Genomic DNA, 14844 nt, shown 5'->3' with positions numbered 1-14844 from the left:
TGCATCAGAAGCACACTGAAGCCCCGTATAAATTACGATTAAACTACGCACCCCATCAGGCACTTCCAGGCATCTCTACATTGGAATCATCACTCATCCAGAATGCTAAGGGACTGCAAATCTGTAATCCATTTATCACACCCACCCAACCAGACCCCATCTCTGAGTTTATATCATCAGTTAATTCAATTGCTCAAAATTATCTGCACAGTAACAACCCTATCAGACCTCTTGGAAAAGTTATCTATGCAAAATAAAATTTATAATCCTGGATTTGTAGATTATATCTAAAGAAACAAGTACATATTCAAATAAATATTTAAGAATTATTAGAAGACATGACTTTGCAGACTTACCGGATTGAGATTAGCTCTAATAGCCAATGAATTCGAACTTGTTCAATGCCACTATGGGGTACAGAGGCAACATAAGCAAGGTTCAGTTCCTGGTCTTTGCTTAGGTCAAACAGATCTGCTTTGTTGTGTGGTAGAGGGGGGCTGCAAAAATGTATAAAATATTAACAAACATAAGTAAAATTAGTTAACATAAACAATTAAAATTGTAAACAGCAGAAAGTGTTTTATTTAAAAAAATGATGGTGGAGAGAGTCAAAAGCTTCAAATTCCTGGGCGTGCATATTTCTGAAGATCTTTCCTGGTCCCAGCACACTGATGCAATAATAAAGAAAGCACATCAACGCCGCTACTTCCTGAGAAGATTATAGATTTGGTATGTCAGAGAGGATTCTCTTGAACTTCTACAGGTGAACAGTAGAGAGTATATTGACTGGTTCCATCACGGCCTGGTTCAGCAACTTGAATGCCCAGGAGCAAAGAAGACTGCAAAAATTTGTGAACACTACCCAGTCCATCACTGGTTCTGACCTCCCCACCATCGAAGGGATTTACCGGAGTCGCTGCCTCAAAAAGGCAGCCAGCATCATCCAGCCAGAGACCCACACCACCCCGGCCACACACTCATTTCACCCCTGCCATCGGGAAGAAGGTACAGGAGCCTGAAAACTGTAACTTCTGGGTTCAGAAACAGCTTCCTCCCTACAGCTGTGAGGCTATTAAACACTACAACCTCAAATAAGCTCTGAACTACATAGACTATTATTGTTATTATTGCACTACTATTGTTTGTTTTTATGTGTATGTATGTATGTATGTGTGTGTGTGTGTGTGTACATACACACTGAATTTTTCTTTCTCATTTATTATATTGTTTACAGTGTACTAAGTTTACATATTCTGTTGTGCTGCTGCAAGTAAGAATATCATTGTTCTATCTGGGACAAAAATGACAATAAAACACTCTTGACACGACAAAGTGTGGAGCGGAAATCTGGTATTTGCAAATAGTGATCAACCGTTTTTCTTATGTAAATAGAATTATATAGGAAAATGGAACTAAAATGCAACCAGAAAACTCAAAATGCTCAATTATTACAGACAATCATGTTACAGACAGCCAAATCCCTAACTATTATCCAAGAATTTAAATAATGCAGAAAATAAAACATAATGTGATGATAATCAATCTGAAAATCCCTTTGCGTTAATAGCACGATGTTGAACGAAATATTTAAAAAGGACATGGTTTCTCTGTGATTATCTGCAGCATTTAAAAACAATTCAAATATGATTTAAATAATTTACATTTTAAAAATTGATAAATATAATGCATTGATTAGAAACCAAAACATGAACTAATATTAAAAAAAGTTATCTCTGGCCTTGGTCCATGGAGACTCAAGAGCCTGCAGATGGTGGAATCATAAGCAAAAATCAAAGCACTGGAGCAACTCAGTAGGCTTGGCAACATCTGTGGAGGGAAATGGACATTCCCTCCACAGAAAAAGACACAAAGTGCTGGAGTAACTCAGCGGGTCAGGCAGCATCTCTGGAGAATGTGGATAGATGATGTTTCGGGTCTGGATCTATCCTCAAACTGATTGTGGTGAAGGGGGGGGGGGCTATTAAACACAAAATAATTTTCTTTTACTTTGTGAGCACAGACTTGAGTGTAAACAACATAGATTGGGAAATAGCTTCTGATTCCGTTATGTTCGAGATACCACCCTACCCTGCTGCTCAAAATCAAAAACATCAGTATCATTACTCAGGGCTCCCTGATCCTCCCAAACCTCCTGTTATCCTGATCCTTAATGGCACTTTTGATTCCATATCTTTACCATCCCTTTCACGGTTGAATTTCCTCAGTGTCCCAGTTCAGTGATACTCATTCTCAGCTTCCAAGACGTAGAATGTACAATTGTTTCCAAGATGGTTCAATACTGTGAGCAGTTGTTCCTCACAATGCAGGATGTGTTAGTACCAAAGAGGTTGCACAGTCCTTAATGGGTTTTTAGTGTTTATGATGAAATATGGTTCTTAGTAGATTCTGAGCAGGCAGGCTTGTTTTTTTTTCTAACAAATGATACAAAGCGGAAAATTTAATTGAGGTGGATAGGAGAGGGCTATCATGAAAACACGATAGAACAATTTATGCTGGCAAAAAAAACAGAGAAGATGGGGAACTATGCCCTGTAAGCTACACATCGGAAAGGCACTTGAATTTTTTATTCGAAGATATGATCTATCAATGCACTTAGAAAACAATAATGTGATTAAGCTAAGTCCACATTAATTTATTAAAGGGAAATCTTGTTTGACTAATCAATAGGAATTCTTGAAGAGACATCTTATAGAAAAATGGAAAACAATGGATGTGATGTAATTAGTTCAAAAGGATTTTGATAAAGTTTTACATGGAATATGGTGAAGCAGTTAAAGCTCATAGAATTGGGAATGATATTAACAGACAAAAAACAAAGAGTCGAAGTAAATAGATCCTTCTTGGGTTGGCAGGCTGTGACTAGTAGAGTACTATAGGGGTTTGTACTCTGGCCAGAGTACAAATCTATAACGTTTCCAAGTTTGTTGATCACATGAAACCGAGTAGTATTGCAAACACAGAGCTTCAAGACATGCTCAGTGAATGGACAACAACTTGACAGATGAAGTACAAAGTGGAAAAATGTGGTTTGCATCAATATCTTGCTTTTTTGAAATCTTCATTCTTTTAAAAATGTTACATCTAATTTATGTATGTGTTTTTGTGTGATGGTCTGATTCTATGCACCTGTGATTCTGCTGCAAACAAGATTTCATTGTACCTGTATCTCACGGTACTTGTGCACATTGACTTGACTGGTATAATGGAGGTAAATCTGTTGTCCCTTTGCATAAACATGCATCCACAAACTACAATTGATAATGAACACAAAATCTGCCCTTCATGGGTTTGATGAAGGGGTAATTACTAAGCACGATAATAAGGTATCACAAAATGCTGGAGTAACTCAGCGGGTCAGGCAGCATCTCCGGAAAGAAGGAATGGGTGACATTTCGGGTCGAGACCCTTCTTCAGACTGATGTCAGGGGAGGGGGCGGGATAAAGATAGGATGTAGTTGGAGACAGGGAGACAGTGGGAGAACTGGGAAGGGGGAGGGGAAAGAGAGGGACAGAGGAACTATCTGAAGTTAGAGAAATCAATGTTCATACTGCTGGGATGTAAGCTGCCCAAGCGAAATATAAGATACTGTTCCTCCAATTCCTAAGCATGATAATAAAGTTGGATATGTACCTTTTAAAAAAGTATTTGCTGAGCCTCACCAGATTTTCTGACAATTGCACAATGTTTTTGCACTGTCGAAACACCTGGCTACACTGTGAGGAGTTGAGGCAATTCTGTACTACAAGTTCTGAGAAGTACAAGTATGAACAGTCTGAAGAAGGGTCCCGACTTGAAATATCACCTATCCATTTACTCCAACACTTTGTGTTTTACTCAAAATATCTGTATCTGCAGTTCCCTGTGTCTCCATCATTAATAGAGTCGTACAGCACGGAAACGAGCTCTTGGGACCAACTGGCCCATGCCGACCAAGATGCTCCATCTACACAATTCATACCTGCCAACGTTTTGACAATATCCTTCTGAATGTCTCCTATCCAGGTACCTGCCCAAATGTCTTTTAAATGTTGTTATCGTCCTTTACTCCTCTGGCAACTCTTTCCAAATAACCATCATCTTCTGTGAAAAAGTTGTCCCCTCAGTTCCCTTTTAAATCTTTCCCCTCTCATATCATCATATATCATATCATATATATACAGCCGGAAACAGGCCTTTTCGGCCCTCCAAGTCCGTGCCGCCCAGCGATCCCCGTACATTAACACTATCCTACACCCACTAGGGACAATTTTTACATTTACCCAGCCAATTAACCTACATACCTGTACGTCTTTTGGATTCCCTAACCCTGGGTAAAAGACTGTGCATTCACCCTATCTATTCCACTCATGATTTTATACACCTCTATAATATAACCCTCAGCCTCCTACACTCCAAGAGACAAAGTCCTCGCTTGCCTGACCTCTCTCTATAGCTCCGCCCCCAAGTCTAGGCAACATTCTCGTAAATATTCTCTGCACTCTTTCCAGCTTAACAATATCCTTCCTATAGCAGGGTGACTAAAACTAAACAAAGTACTCCAAATTCAGCCCTCAGCAACATCTTGTACAACTGTAACATAAGATCCCAACTTCTATAGTCAATACCCTGAATGATGAACGCCAATGTATCAAAAGCTTTCTTGACCACACTATTTATCTGTGATGCCACTTTAAGGAGCTATGTACCTGCACTCTAGATTTCTTTGACTCCATTAGCCATTCCTAGGCCCACTTGCCCAGCCGATCAAGGTCATGCTGTAATTTTTAACTAACCATCTTCGTTTTGTACGATACCACCCACTTTAGTATCATCTGCAAACATACTAATCAGGTCTTGTACATTCTCATCCAAGCTGTTGATATAAACCACAAACAGCAATGGGCCACTTATCCCTGAGCACACCACTAGTGACAGGCCAGTTATCGTCCAGTTTGAAAAACAACCTTCCACCATCACCCTCTGTTTCCTTCCATGAAGCCAATTCTTATATCTTTATAAATAAAAGGTTTTTCTCACAGTTTCTACACAAAGCGCTGCCGTCGCAGCTGCGGCTTGCCTGCAGTCCGTCTGTCTTTTGTGTTTTTTGTTGTTTTTGTATGAATTGTAGTTTTAATATGGTGTAGGGTTTGTATGTTATGTGTGTGTGGTGGGGTGGGAGGGAACGGGAACTGTAAAATTCTCTCTCCCGAACGAAGACGCGACCTTTGTTTCTGTGTCGTGTCCCCGTTCCCGCTGCGGCCTACCATCGGCCATGCACCTGGGACCACCTGGGGCTCTGGTTCGCAGAGCCCGCGGCCCGGACTCACCACCTGCGGCGCTGGCTGCCTGCGGATGCTGCGGGAGCAGCTGCGACTCGTCTCCGGAGGCTCCGGCGCGGGCCGCGTGGATGTCGGAAGCCCGCAGGCCCCTGGGTGGGGGCTGACATCGGGAGCTCCGGCAGCGGCAGTGGCAGCGTGTTCGCCCGCCCCGAATCGCGGGGCTTGGGTCGGCCCGCCGCGGACCTTTCACCGTCCGGCGCGGCCTGGAATAGGCCGCGGGATTTTCACCGCCCAGCGGGGGCTTCAATGTCGGGAGCCCCGACCGCCCCGACTTGGCAACTCCAACAGCCTGACCGCAGGAGAAGACGGCAGGGGAAGAGAAAAGACATTGTGGCCTTCCATCACAGTGAGGAGGGACTGGAGGAGACTCACTGTGATGGATGTTTCTTTTTTGTTTGGTGTTAGTTTGTGATTGTATGTGCTATTGCATTTTTATTCATTATTCTTATTGGTCTTATTGTTCAACTGCGGGTAATGTTTCATTTCACTACACATTTATGTGTATGTGACAAATAAACGACTATTGACTATATTGATATAGTGGTGAGGTGGGAGGTATTAATGTTGTACCATGGCCATTTTAATTCTAGGTATCTTGTCTGATTTACTTGTTATAGAATGCAATTAAATTAACCTACTGAAAAAGGAAATCAGGAAGGGAACAGGAGGAAGATAAGGATAATCCCAAGAGAATCTATGTGCATTAAGGGAAAAAGGGTAGCCAGAGAGAGAATGCCCCCCCCCTCCGGAATCAAAGCGGTCAACTCTGTGTGGAGTCACATGAGATGGGCAAGGTCGTCAATGAGTATTTCTCCTGTTTTCATCATGGTGAAAGACATGAGGACCACGGAACTTGGGGCAGTCAATGGAAGTGTCTTGAGAGCAGTCAGTATTACAGTCGAGGAGGTGCTGAAGGTCCTAACGTACATGAAGGTATTCAAATCTCCCGAGTGTGATCAGATATATCCAAAGACAATGTGGGGAGCTGAAGAAGAAATTGCAGGTGCCCTGGTTGAGATTTATAAGACATCATTATATACGGGTGAGGTGCCAGAAGACTGGAACATGGCAAATGTGCCTCAATTTAAGAAGAACTGCAAAGAAAGGCCTGGATCTAAAGGCCAGTGAGTCTAACATCTGTGGTCGGAAGGTTACTAGACATAATTCTAAGCGATAAGATATACTTGCATTTAGATGGACAAGGGCAGATTAGGGATAGTCAGCACGGTTTTGTATATGGGAGATTGTGTCTCATAGATCTGATTGAGTTTTTTGAAGGCAGAGCTGGAGATGTTGTTTATCTGGAATTCAGCAAGGCATTTCCAGGAATTCGCATGGAATCTAAGGAGAGATAGCCGACAGGATAGAAAATTGGCTTCATGGAAGGAAACAGAGGGTTCCTTCCTCTGGAAGGTTGTTCTTCATACTGGAGGCCTGTGACTAGTGTGTGCCTCAGGGTTCGGTGCTGAGCCCATTGCTATATGGATGAGAATGTACAAGGCATGATTAGTAAGTTTGCAGACAACACTATGGTCGGTGGTATTGTAGGTAGCGAAGATGGTTGTCAAAAATTGCAGCAGGACCTTGATCGGTTGGGCAGGTGGGCTGAGGAATGGTTGATGGATTTTAATACAATGAAATGTGAGCTGTTGCATTTTGGGAAGTATAACCTGGGCAGGACCTACTGGGCGGCACGGTAGCGCAGCGGTAGAGTTGCTGCTTTACAGCGAATGCAGCGCCGGAGACTCAGGTTCGATCCTGACTACGGGTGCTGCACTGTAAGGAGTTTGTACGTTCTCCCCGTGACCTGCGTGGGTTTTCTCCGAGATCTTCGGTTTCCTCCCACACTCCAAAGACGTACAGGTATGTAGGTTAATTGGCTGGGTAAATGTAAAAATTGTCCCTAGTGGGTGTAGGATAGTGTTAATGTACGGGGATCGCTGGGCGGCACGGACTTGGAGGGCCGAAAAGGCCTGTTTCCGGCTGTATATATATGATATGATATGATGATATGATATTCAGTGAATGGTAGAGCTCTGAAGAGTGTTATAGAGCAGAGGGATCTAGGAGTGAAGGTACATACTTTGTTGAAAGTGGCACCACATGTAGATAGGGTAGTCAAGAAGGCTTTTGGCACATTGGCATTCATCAGTCAAGAGTATGAAGTAGAGAAGATGGGAGGATATGTTACAGTTGAACAAGACATTGGTGAGGCCACATTCAGTTTAGGTCACCTTATGAGAGGAAAGATGTAAATAATCTGGAAAGGGTGCAGATATTATTTACGAGGATGTTGCCAGAATGTGATGGCCTGAGCTGTAGGGAAAGATTGAGCAGGCTAGGACTTTATTTCTTGGAGAGCAGGAAGATGAGGGGTGATCTTATAGAGGGACAGAAGATCATGAGAGGAATAGATAGGGTAAATGCACAGTCTTTTACCCAAAGTATGTGAATTAAGAACCAGAGGGCATAGGTTTAAGGTAAAAATTGTAATAGGAAACTATGGGGCAACTTTTTTTACACAAAGGGTGGTAGGTATATGGCACAAGCTGCCAGAGGAGGTAGGTACTATCACAACATATTTTAAAAAATTGACAGGTACATGGATAGGATGGGCTTAGAGATATATGGGCCAAACGCAGGTAGTTGGGACTAGTGTAGATGGGGAATGTTGGTTGGCATGGGCAAGTTGGTCGTTTCCACTAGGTATGACTGACTCTATGATTGTCCATAAATACCTACATGGCGATGAAGTAAAAAGTGGAAACTGTGAGGTCATCCACTTTGTCAAAAATAAAACAGAAATGCTGAGAGTTTAAAATGATAATAAATTGGAAAATGCATGTTGAAAGGATATCATTTTACAGATTATTGAAAGCTAATGTGTTGATGCAGTAGGCAATTAGAAAAGCAATAATATATTGGCCTTGACTGCTCGATGATTTGAGTACAACTACGTAGGGCTAATTGAGACTAGAATAATGAGGTGATCTTATTGAAACTTAAAATTCAGAAGGTTCAAAAGGGTAGATGTAGGGGGGATATGTCCTCTTCTAAAGAGTATAGAACCAGATGTCATACTCTCAAAATAGTTTCTTCACCCAATGGGTGGTAAATATTTGGATCCCTCTTCAATGGAGTACTATGGAGCTTCAGTCATTGATTGCATTTGAAACAGATTAATATATTTCTGAACATTAGAGAAATCAGCTATGTGAGAAGTAGGGCAGGAAAGTGATGAAGACAAAAGAGACTGCAGATGCTGGAGCCTGGAACAAAACAGAATGCTGGGAGAACTCGGCAGATCGTGCAGTGTCTGCAGAAACAAAACGTTTAAATCAATGTTTTGAGTTGTGATCCTACATTAGGGCTGAGAGGGAAAAGGAAACATTGCCAGTCTATTGCACTATGAGGAAGAGATGGGACAAAGACTAATAGGTGATAGATGGAACTAGATGAAAGAGCAACATGATGATGGGCAGCTGGAAACAGGTGTGGGAAAGGGAACAAAGGGACAGGAAACTAGATATATGGCAGAGTGTGTTTGGGAAGAGAACATAGGGTACACGAGTTACTTGACAAAAACATAAAATTCTATGTTCATACCTCTGGGTTGTAAGCTATCCAAGCAAAACATGAGATGTTGTCTACCAATTTCCGTTTAGCCTTGCCATAGCAATGGAGAAGACAAAGGACAGACTAATCGGTGTTGGGGTGAGGAAGAGAATTAAAATGATATGCAACTGAGATGCCCAATGCAGAGAACACTAATGCGATGCAAACGGTCACCTTGTCTACGCTTCTAATGTAGAGGAAGCCACATCATGAGCACCGAATGCTATAGACCAGGTTGGAACAGGTGCAGATGAATCTTTGCCTCACCTGGAAGGGTCTGTTTAGATCACCGCAATGGTGATGAGAGAGGAGGTGAAGGGTCAGGTGCAGTTGCAGGGGAAAGTGGTAAGGGATGGTTGGGAAGGGCCAAGTGGTCCAGAGAGTCATAAAGAGACCGGTCCCTGTGGAAAGCAGAAAGAAGGGGAAGAGGGAGAGATGTGAGTGGTGGTGGGATCATGCTGGAGGTTGCAGTATGGTGAAGGATGATGTGCTGGATGCAGATTTTAGTTTAGTTTATTGTCTTGTGTTCTGAGGTACAGTGAAAAGCTTTTTTGGTGCGTGCTATCCAATCAGCAGAAAGACTATACATGATTACAATCAGTGTAGACACAGGATAAATGGAATAATGTTTAGTGTAAGATAAAGTCTAGTAAAGTCCGATTAGTGATAGTCCAAGGGTCTCCAATGAGGTAGATGGTATTTCAAGGCCGATCTCTAGTTAGTTATCACTGACTTTAAAAACCCTTCCAAGTGAGGCAGGGATTCATCTAGCTTTGTCCAACTTGGTCTACTATATTCGATGTTCATGACAATACAATACATCTTTATTGTCATTGTACCCAGGGGTACAACGAGATTGGGAATGCGCCTCCCGTACGATGCAATAATTTAATTAATTTAGACAACAGCAACCCAACGAAACAATTGTAACAGTTTTAGACAGGATAAAGTGCAAGTTGATCTATGCGTTGTGACCATCCGGCTCAGCAGGACCTGGGTCTCCCCTGAATCCATGCATTGGTTGGGTGACCATTTTGCAGAGCACCTGCACTCTGTCAACGACAGCCATCGCAAGTTTCTGATTTTATGTCATTTTAACACTCATCCACCGGCCTACCTATCTTTGTCTTCTCCACAGCTAAAGTGTGGCAAAACACAAATTTGAAGAGCAGTATCTCATGTTCCGCCTGGTTAGCAACAACCTAAATGTATGAATATTGACATTTCCAGATGCGGTAACGCACACCTGTGTTCTCCTCCCACACACATTCACTTGTGTTTTTTTCCCTTTGCTTCCTCGTCTTCTACTCCCCTCCTCTCCCCCACTTGGTTCTACTTCCCCAGGGTACCAATACACTCCCAACCCTCCTCATGTGGTTCCACCTGTCCAACTCATCGCTCATAGTGGCAATCTTTCCTTTTCCCTCTCAGTCTGAATACAAGGTCTCAACCTGAAAAGTTAATCTGCACCTTTTGCCTCCATGGGTCAGCCTTGGTCTTGTTGAATAGCAGAGCAAGCTCAATGAATCAAGTGGCCATTTCAAGCTCCTGCTTTTCACTTTCTCATATATAGGCCCAAGTATGCTCGATATAATAAATTATTGCACTCACTTGATTCTGACCTTGTTGGAAATTACACAGGTTATGCTGACAGTTAAATAACAAAGGTGTCCTCTAGATCTCGTATAAAGTGGAAGCAAAAAACCCCGATAAAAAAACTTCATTTCCTTGATGTTCATGGATGAGACTTCTCAGATGTTAAAATGAGCTTGGAATCCCTTTGAATTCAAATCTCACTCTCAATTCTCTTCATGGAGACGGTCCAGAAATATTTACATGGCAAAATAAAATATTATAACCTACCAAAATCCTGTACTCCTCCAGAAGTGTTTTAGTTCTTTTTGTGGTTTAGATGCATCCACTGTTATTGAGTAAGATTGAGGTCCATGTTCTTGTGGTTGTGGAGAGAAATAACAAGGCATGGTACAGAGCTGCAAAACACTCATAATAACAAAAATCCTGGGCTTCATGATCAACGCCAAATATCTAATGCCAGTAGTTTAAAAGTCTCCGTAAGGTCCCCAGTAAAAAGACATCAGGTATTGCTGTGAGCAAACTTCTGCTCTATTTTGACAAGCGTTGATGCACCATGCAGTTCATCTACTTTCACAGCCGCTCCTCCTCATTACCTCTTATGTGGACTCTCGGCTTCAGTGCTGGCTTCCTAGTAATCCAGCCGGACACTATTTTTTTAAAAATTAATTAAAATCTTTCAAAGTAGTTTCAAACCGAACATTGTTTCCTTCATCAGGACGCCGACGGGTCGCCGCATCACGTGACCGGTGCTCGGTTACTGATTGGCTCTTTGCGTGACCTCTCCCTTCATTGGCTCGCGCTAACGCAACGGCCGAGCGGCGGCCCGATTCAAACGTTTAACGGTGCGAGCGCTGCCTGCCCTCCCTGCGCCAGTCGCCGCCCCAGGCCCCAGACCCCTCGTCCGCCCCAGGCCCCAGACCCCTCGTCCGCCCCAGCCACCTCACCAGCCTCTTCTTCCTCACCAGCTTCTTCCTCCGCACCAGCCTCCAAAGATGCCTCGACAGAGGTGCGTAGCTTCCTCTTTTTTCTTCTTGCAAATGCAAACCGGTTGCTATTTTGCGTGTGTTTTGGTGTAATTTGTTGCCGACGGACGTATATGTCCCCGCCCGGTTATTTGTTTGATGGGCAGAAGTCCAGTCTGAAGAAGGTTCTCGACCCAAAACGTCGCCCATTCCCCTTCTCCAGAGTCGATGCTGCCTGTCCCGCTGAGTTACTCCAACACTTTGTGTCTGTCTTCTCATTTGTCGGGGGATTGCTGCTCGTCCCGGATGGGAGACGATGAAGGCCCATCCAACACGTCACCATTCCATCTAATATCTAAAGTAACAATAGATGTTTCCTCTATTGGGCTTTGAAATGGGTTGTCGAAAACCTGCGAATACAGGTCAAATATTCCTGTAAAAGTTTGGAAATGTTTAAAAAAGCAATTGCTTTGCAATTTAATGTGTGTAAATTTGATTTCAGTGAAGCTTTGGCCTCTTCAATAATTTATCTGCTGAACGTTAAAATGGCGAAGCTCCAGGATGTCTGGGATGTTATTGGCATTCAAGAAGAGAAGCGGCTTGAGAGGATGGGATCTGTAAAGATGCACATAGAGGTAATTTCAAATAAATACTTAAGGCAAACTTTATTTTCCATCCTACAAAGCACAGAATTATGTGATTAAATTTACAATCTATTTTGGGATGTCAAGGGTAACGTGTTGTAGTTTTATATGGTGCAAGGGGGAGGGATTCGAATTTCTGGGACATTGGAACCAGTTCTGGGGGAGGTGGGACCGTTACAAACAGGACGGTCTGCACCCGAGCTGGAATGGAACCAATGTCCTTGGGGGAGTGTTTGCTAGCGCTGTCGGGGAGGATTTAAACTAATATGGCAGGGGGATGGGAACAAGAGCAGAGAGACAGAGGGGTATAAAATGAGGGTAGAAACAATAGGTAACAAGGTGAAAAGTAAAAGTGGCAGGCAGACAAATCCAGGGCAAAAATCAAAAAGGACCACTTTGCAACATAATTATATAAGGGGCAAGAGTGTTATAAAAACAAGCCTGAAGGCTTTGTGTCTCAATGCAAGTAGTATACGTAATAAGGTGGATGAATTAAATGTGGAGATAGTTGTTAATGATTATGATGTAGTTGGGATTACGGAGACGTGGCTCCAGGGTGACCAAGGCTGGGAGCTCAACATCCAGGGATATTCTATATTCAGGCGGGATAGACAGAAAGAAAAGAAGGTGGGGTAGCGTTGCTGGTTAGAGAGGAGATTAACGCAGTGGAAAGGAAGGACATTAGCTCGGAGGATGTGGAATCGATATGGGTAGAGCTGCGAAACACTAAGGGGCAGAAAACGCTAGTGGGAGTTGTGTACAGGCCACCTAACAGCAGTAGTGAGGTTGGGGATGGCATCAAACAGGAAATTAGAAATGTGTGCACTAAAGGTGCAGCAGTTATAATGGGTGACTTCAATCTACATATAGATTGGGTGAACCAAATTGGCAGGGGTGCTGAGGAAGAGGATTTCTTGGAATGTTTGCGAGATGATTTTCTAAACCAACATGTCGAGGAACCAATAAGAGAGCAGGCCATTCTAGACTGGGTATTGAGTAATGAGGAAGGGTTAGTTAGCAGTCTTGTTGTGCGAGGCCCCTTGGGAAAAAGTGACCATAATATGGTGGAGTTCTTCATTAGAATGGAGAGTGACAAAGTCAATTCAGAAACAAGTGTTCTGAACTTAAAGAAAGGTAACTTTGAGGGTATGAGACGTGAATTGTCCAAGATAGACCGGCAATTTATACTTAAAGGGTTGACGGTGGACATGCAATGGAAGGCATTTAAAGATTGCATGGATGAACTACAACAATTGTTCATCCCAGTTTGGCAAAAGAACAAACCAGGAAAGGTAGTGCATCCGTGGCTAACAAGGGAAATCAAGGATAGTATTAAAACAAAAGCATATAAATTAGCCAGAAAAAGTATCATACCAGAGGACTGGGAGAAATTCAGAGTCCAGCAGAGGAGGACAAAGGGCTTAATTAGGAAAGGGAAAATAGATTATGAGAGAAAACTGGCAGGGAACACAAAAACTGACTGCAAAAGCTTTTATAGATATGTGAAGAGAAAAAGACTAGTTAAGACAAATGTAGGTCCCTTGCAGTCGGAAACAGGTGAATTGATCATAGGGAACAAGGAGATGGCAGACCAATTGAACAACTACTTTGGTTCTGCCTTCACTAGGGAAGACATAAACAATCTGCCAGAAATAGCAGGGGACCGGGGGTCTAACGAGATGGAGGAACTGAGGGTAATCCAGGTTAGTCGGGAAGTGGTGTTGGGTAAATTAAATGGATTAAAGGCCGATAAATCATCCAGGGCCAGATAGGCTGCATCCCAGAGTGCTTAAGGAAGTAGCCTCAGAAATAGTGGTTGCATCAGTGATAATTTTTCAAAACTCTTTAGATTCTGGAGTAGTTCCTGAGGATTGGAGGGTAGCTAATGTAACCCCACTTTTTAAAAAGGGAGGGAGAGAGAAAACGGGGAATTATAGACCAGTTAGCCTAACATCGGTAGTGGGGAAAATGCTAGAGTCAGTTATTAAAGATGTGATAGCATCACATTTGGAAAGTAGTGAAATCATCGGACAAAGTCAGCATGGATTTATGAAAGGCAAATCATGCCTGACGAATCTTATAGAATTTTTCGAGGATGTAACTAGTAGAGTGGATAAGGGAGAACCAGTCGATGTGATATATATGGACTTTCAGAAGGCCTTCGACAAGGTTCCACATAGGAGATTGGGGTACAAACTTAAAGCACACGGTATTGGGGGTTCAGTGTTGAGGTGGATAGAGAATTGGTTGGCGGACAGGAAGCAAAGACTAGGAATAAACGGGTCCTTTTCGGAATGGCAGGCAGTGACTAGTGGGGTACCGCAAGGCTCAGTCCTGGGACCCCAGTTATTTACAATATACATTAATGATTTGGACGAGGGAATTGAATGCAACATCTCTAAGTTTGCGGATGACACGAAGCTGGGTGGCAGTGTTAGCTGCGAGGAGGATGCTAGGAGGCTGCAGAGTGACTTGGATAGATTAGGAGAGTGGGCAAATGCATGGCAGATGCAATATAACGTGGATAAATGTGAGGTTATCCACTTTGGCGGCAAGAACAGGAAAGCAGAGTATTACCTGAATGGTGGCCAATTAGGAAAAGGGGAGATGCAACGTGACCTGGGTATCATGGTGCACCAGTCATTGAAAGCAAGCGTGCAGGTGCAGCAGGCAGTGAAGAAAGCGAA

General features: G+C 43.0%; 2 protein-coding genes across 6 annotated transcripts in view; one reads left to right on the top strand and one right to left on the bottom strand.

Annotated features, from left to right (window-relative positions):
- The window catches only part of idua (alpha-L-iduronidase), a 156280-nt gene that overhangs the window by 110049 nt on the left and 31387 nt on the right, over window positions 1–14844 (bottom strand). For 3 of the 4 annotated variants that reach the window (XM_078405757.1, XM_078405744.1, XM_078405751.1), the window contains one exon: window positions 357–497. Coding sequence is in view for 2 of the 4 variants with exons in the window: in XM_078405744.1 (XP_078261870.1) it covers window positions 357–497 (141 nt within the window). In the remaining 2 variants the exon portion in view is untranslated. Of the gene's footprint in view, window positions 1–356; window positions 498–10818; window positions 11388–14844 lie in introns of those variants that run through there. The other variant, XM_078405739.1, reaches the window with a different exon arrangement.
- Window positions 11372–14844, top strand: part of LOC144596897 (protein regulator of cytokinesis 1-like) — a 30449-nt gene continuing 26976 nt past the window's right edge. For both annotated transcript variants that reach the window (XM_078405777.1, XM_078405771.1), the window contains exons 1-2: window positions 11372–11557; window positions 12016–12148. In XM_078405777.1, the coding sequence (XP_078261903.1) occupies window positions 11544–11557; window positions 12016–12148 (147 nt within the window). In that variant the 5' untranslated portion in view covers window positions 11372–11543. The remainder of the gene's footprint in view (window positions 11558–12015; window positions 12149–14844) is intronic.

Source organism: Rhinoraja longicauda, chromosome 1, assembly GCF_053455715.1.
Source record: "Rhinoraja longicauda isolate Sanriku21f chromosome 1, sRhiLon1.1, whole genome shotgun sequence".
Taxonomy (NCBI): Eukaryota; Metazoa; Chordata; class Chondrichthyes; order Rajiformes; family Arhynchobatidae; genus Rhinoraja; species Rhinoraja longicauda.
Note: the sequence above shows the minus strand (reverse complement) of the source record. Positions and strands in the feature narration are given on the sequence as shown.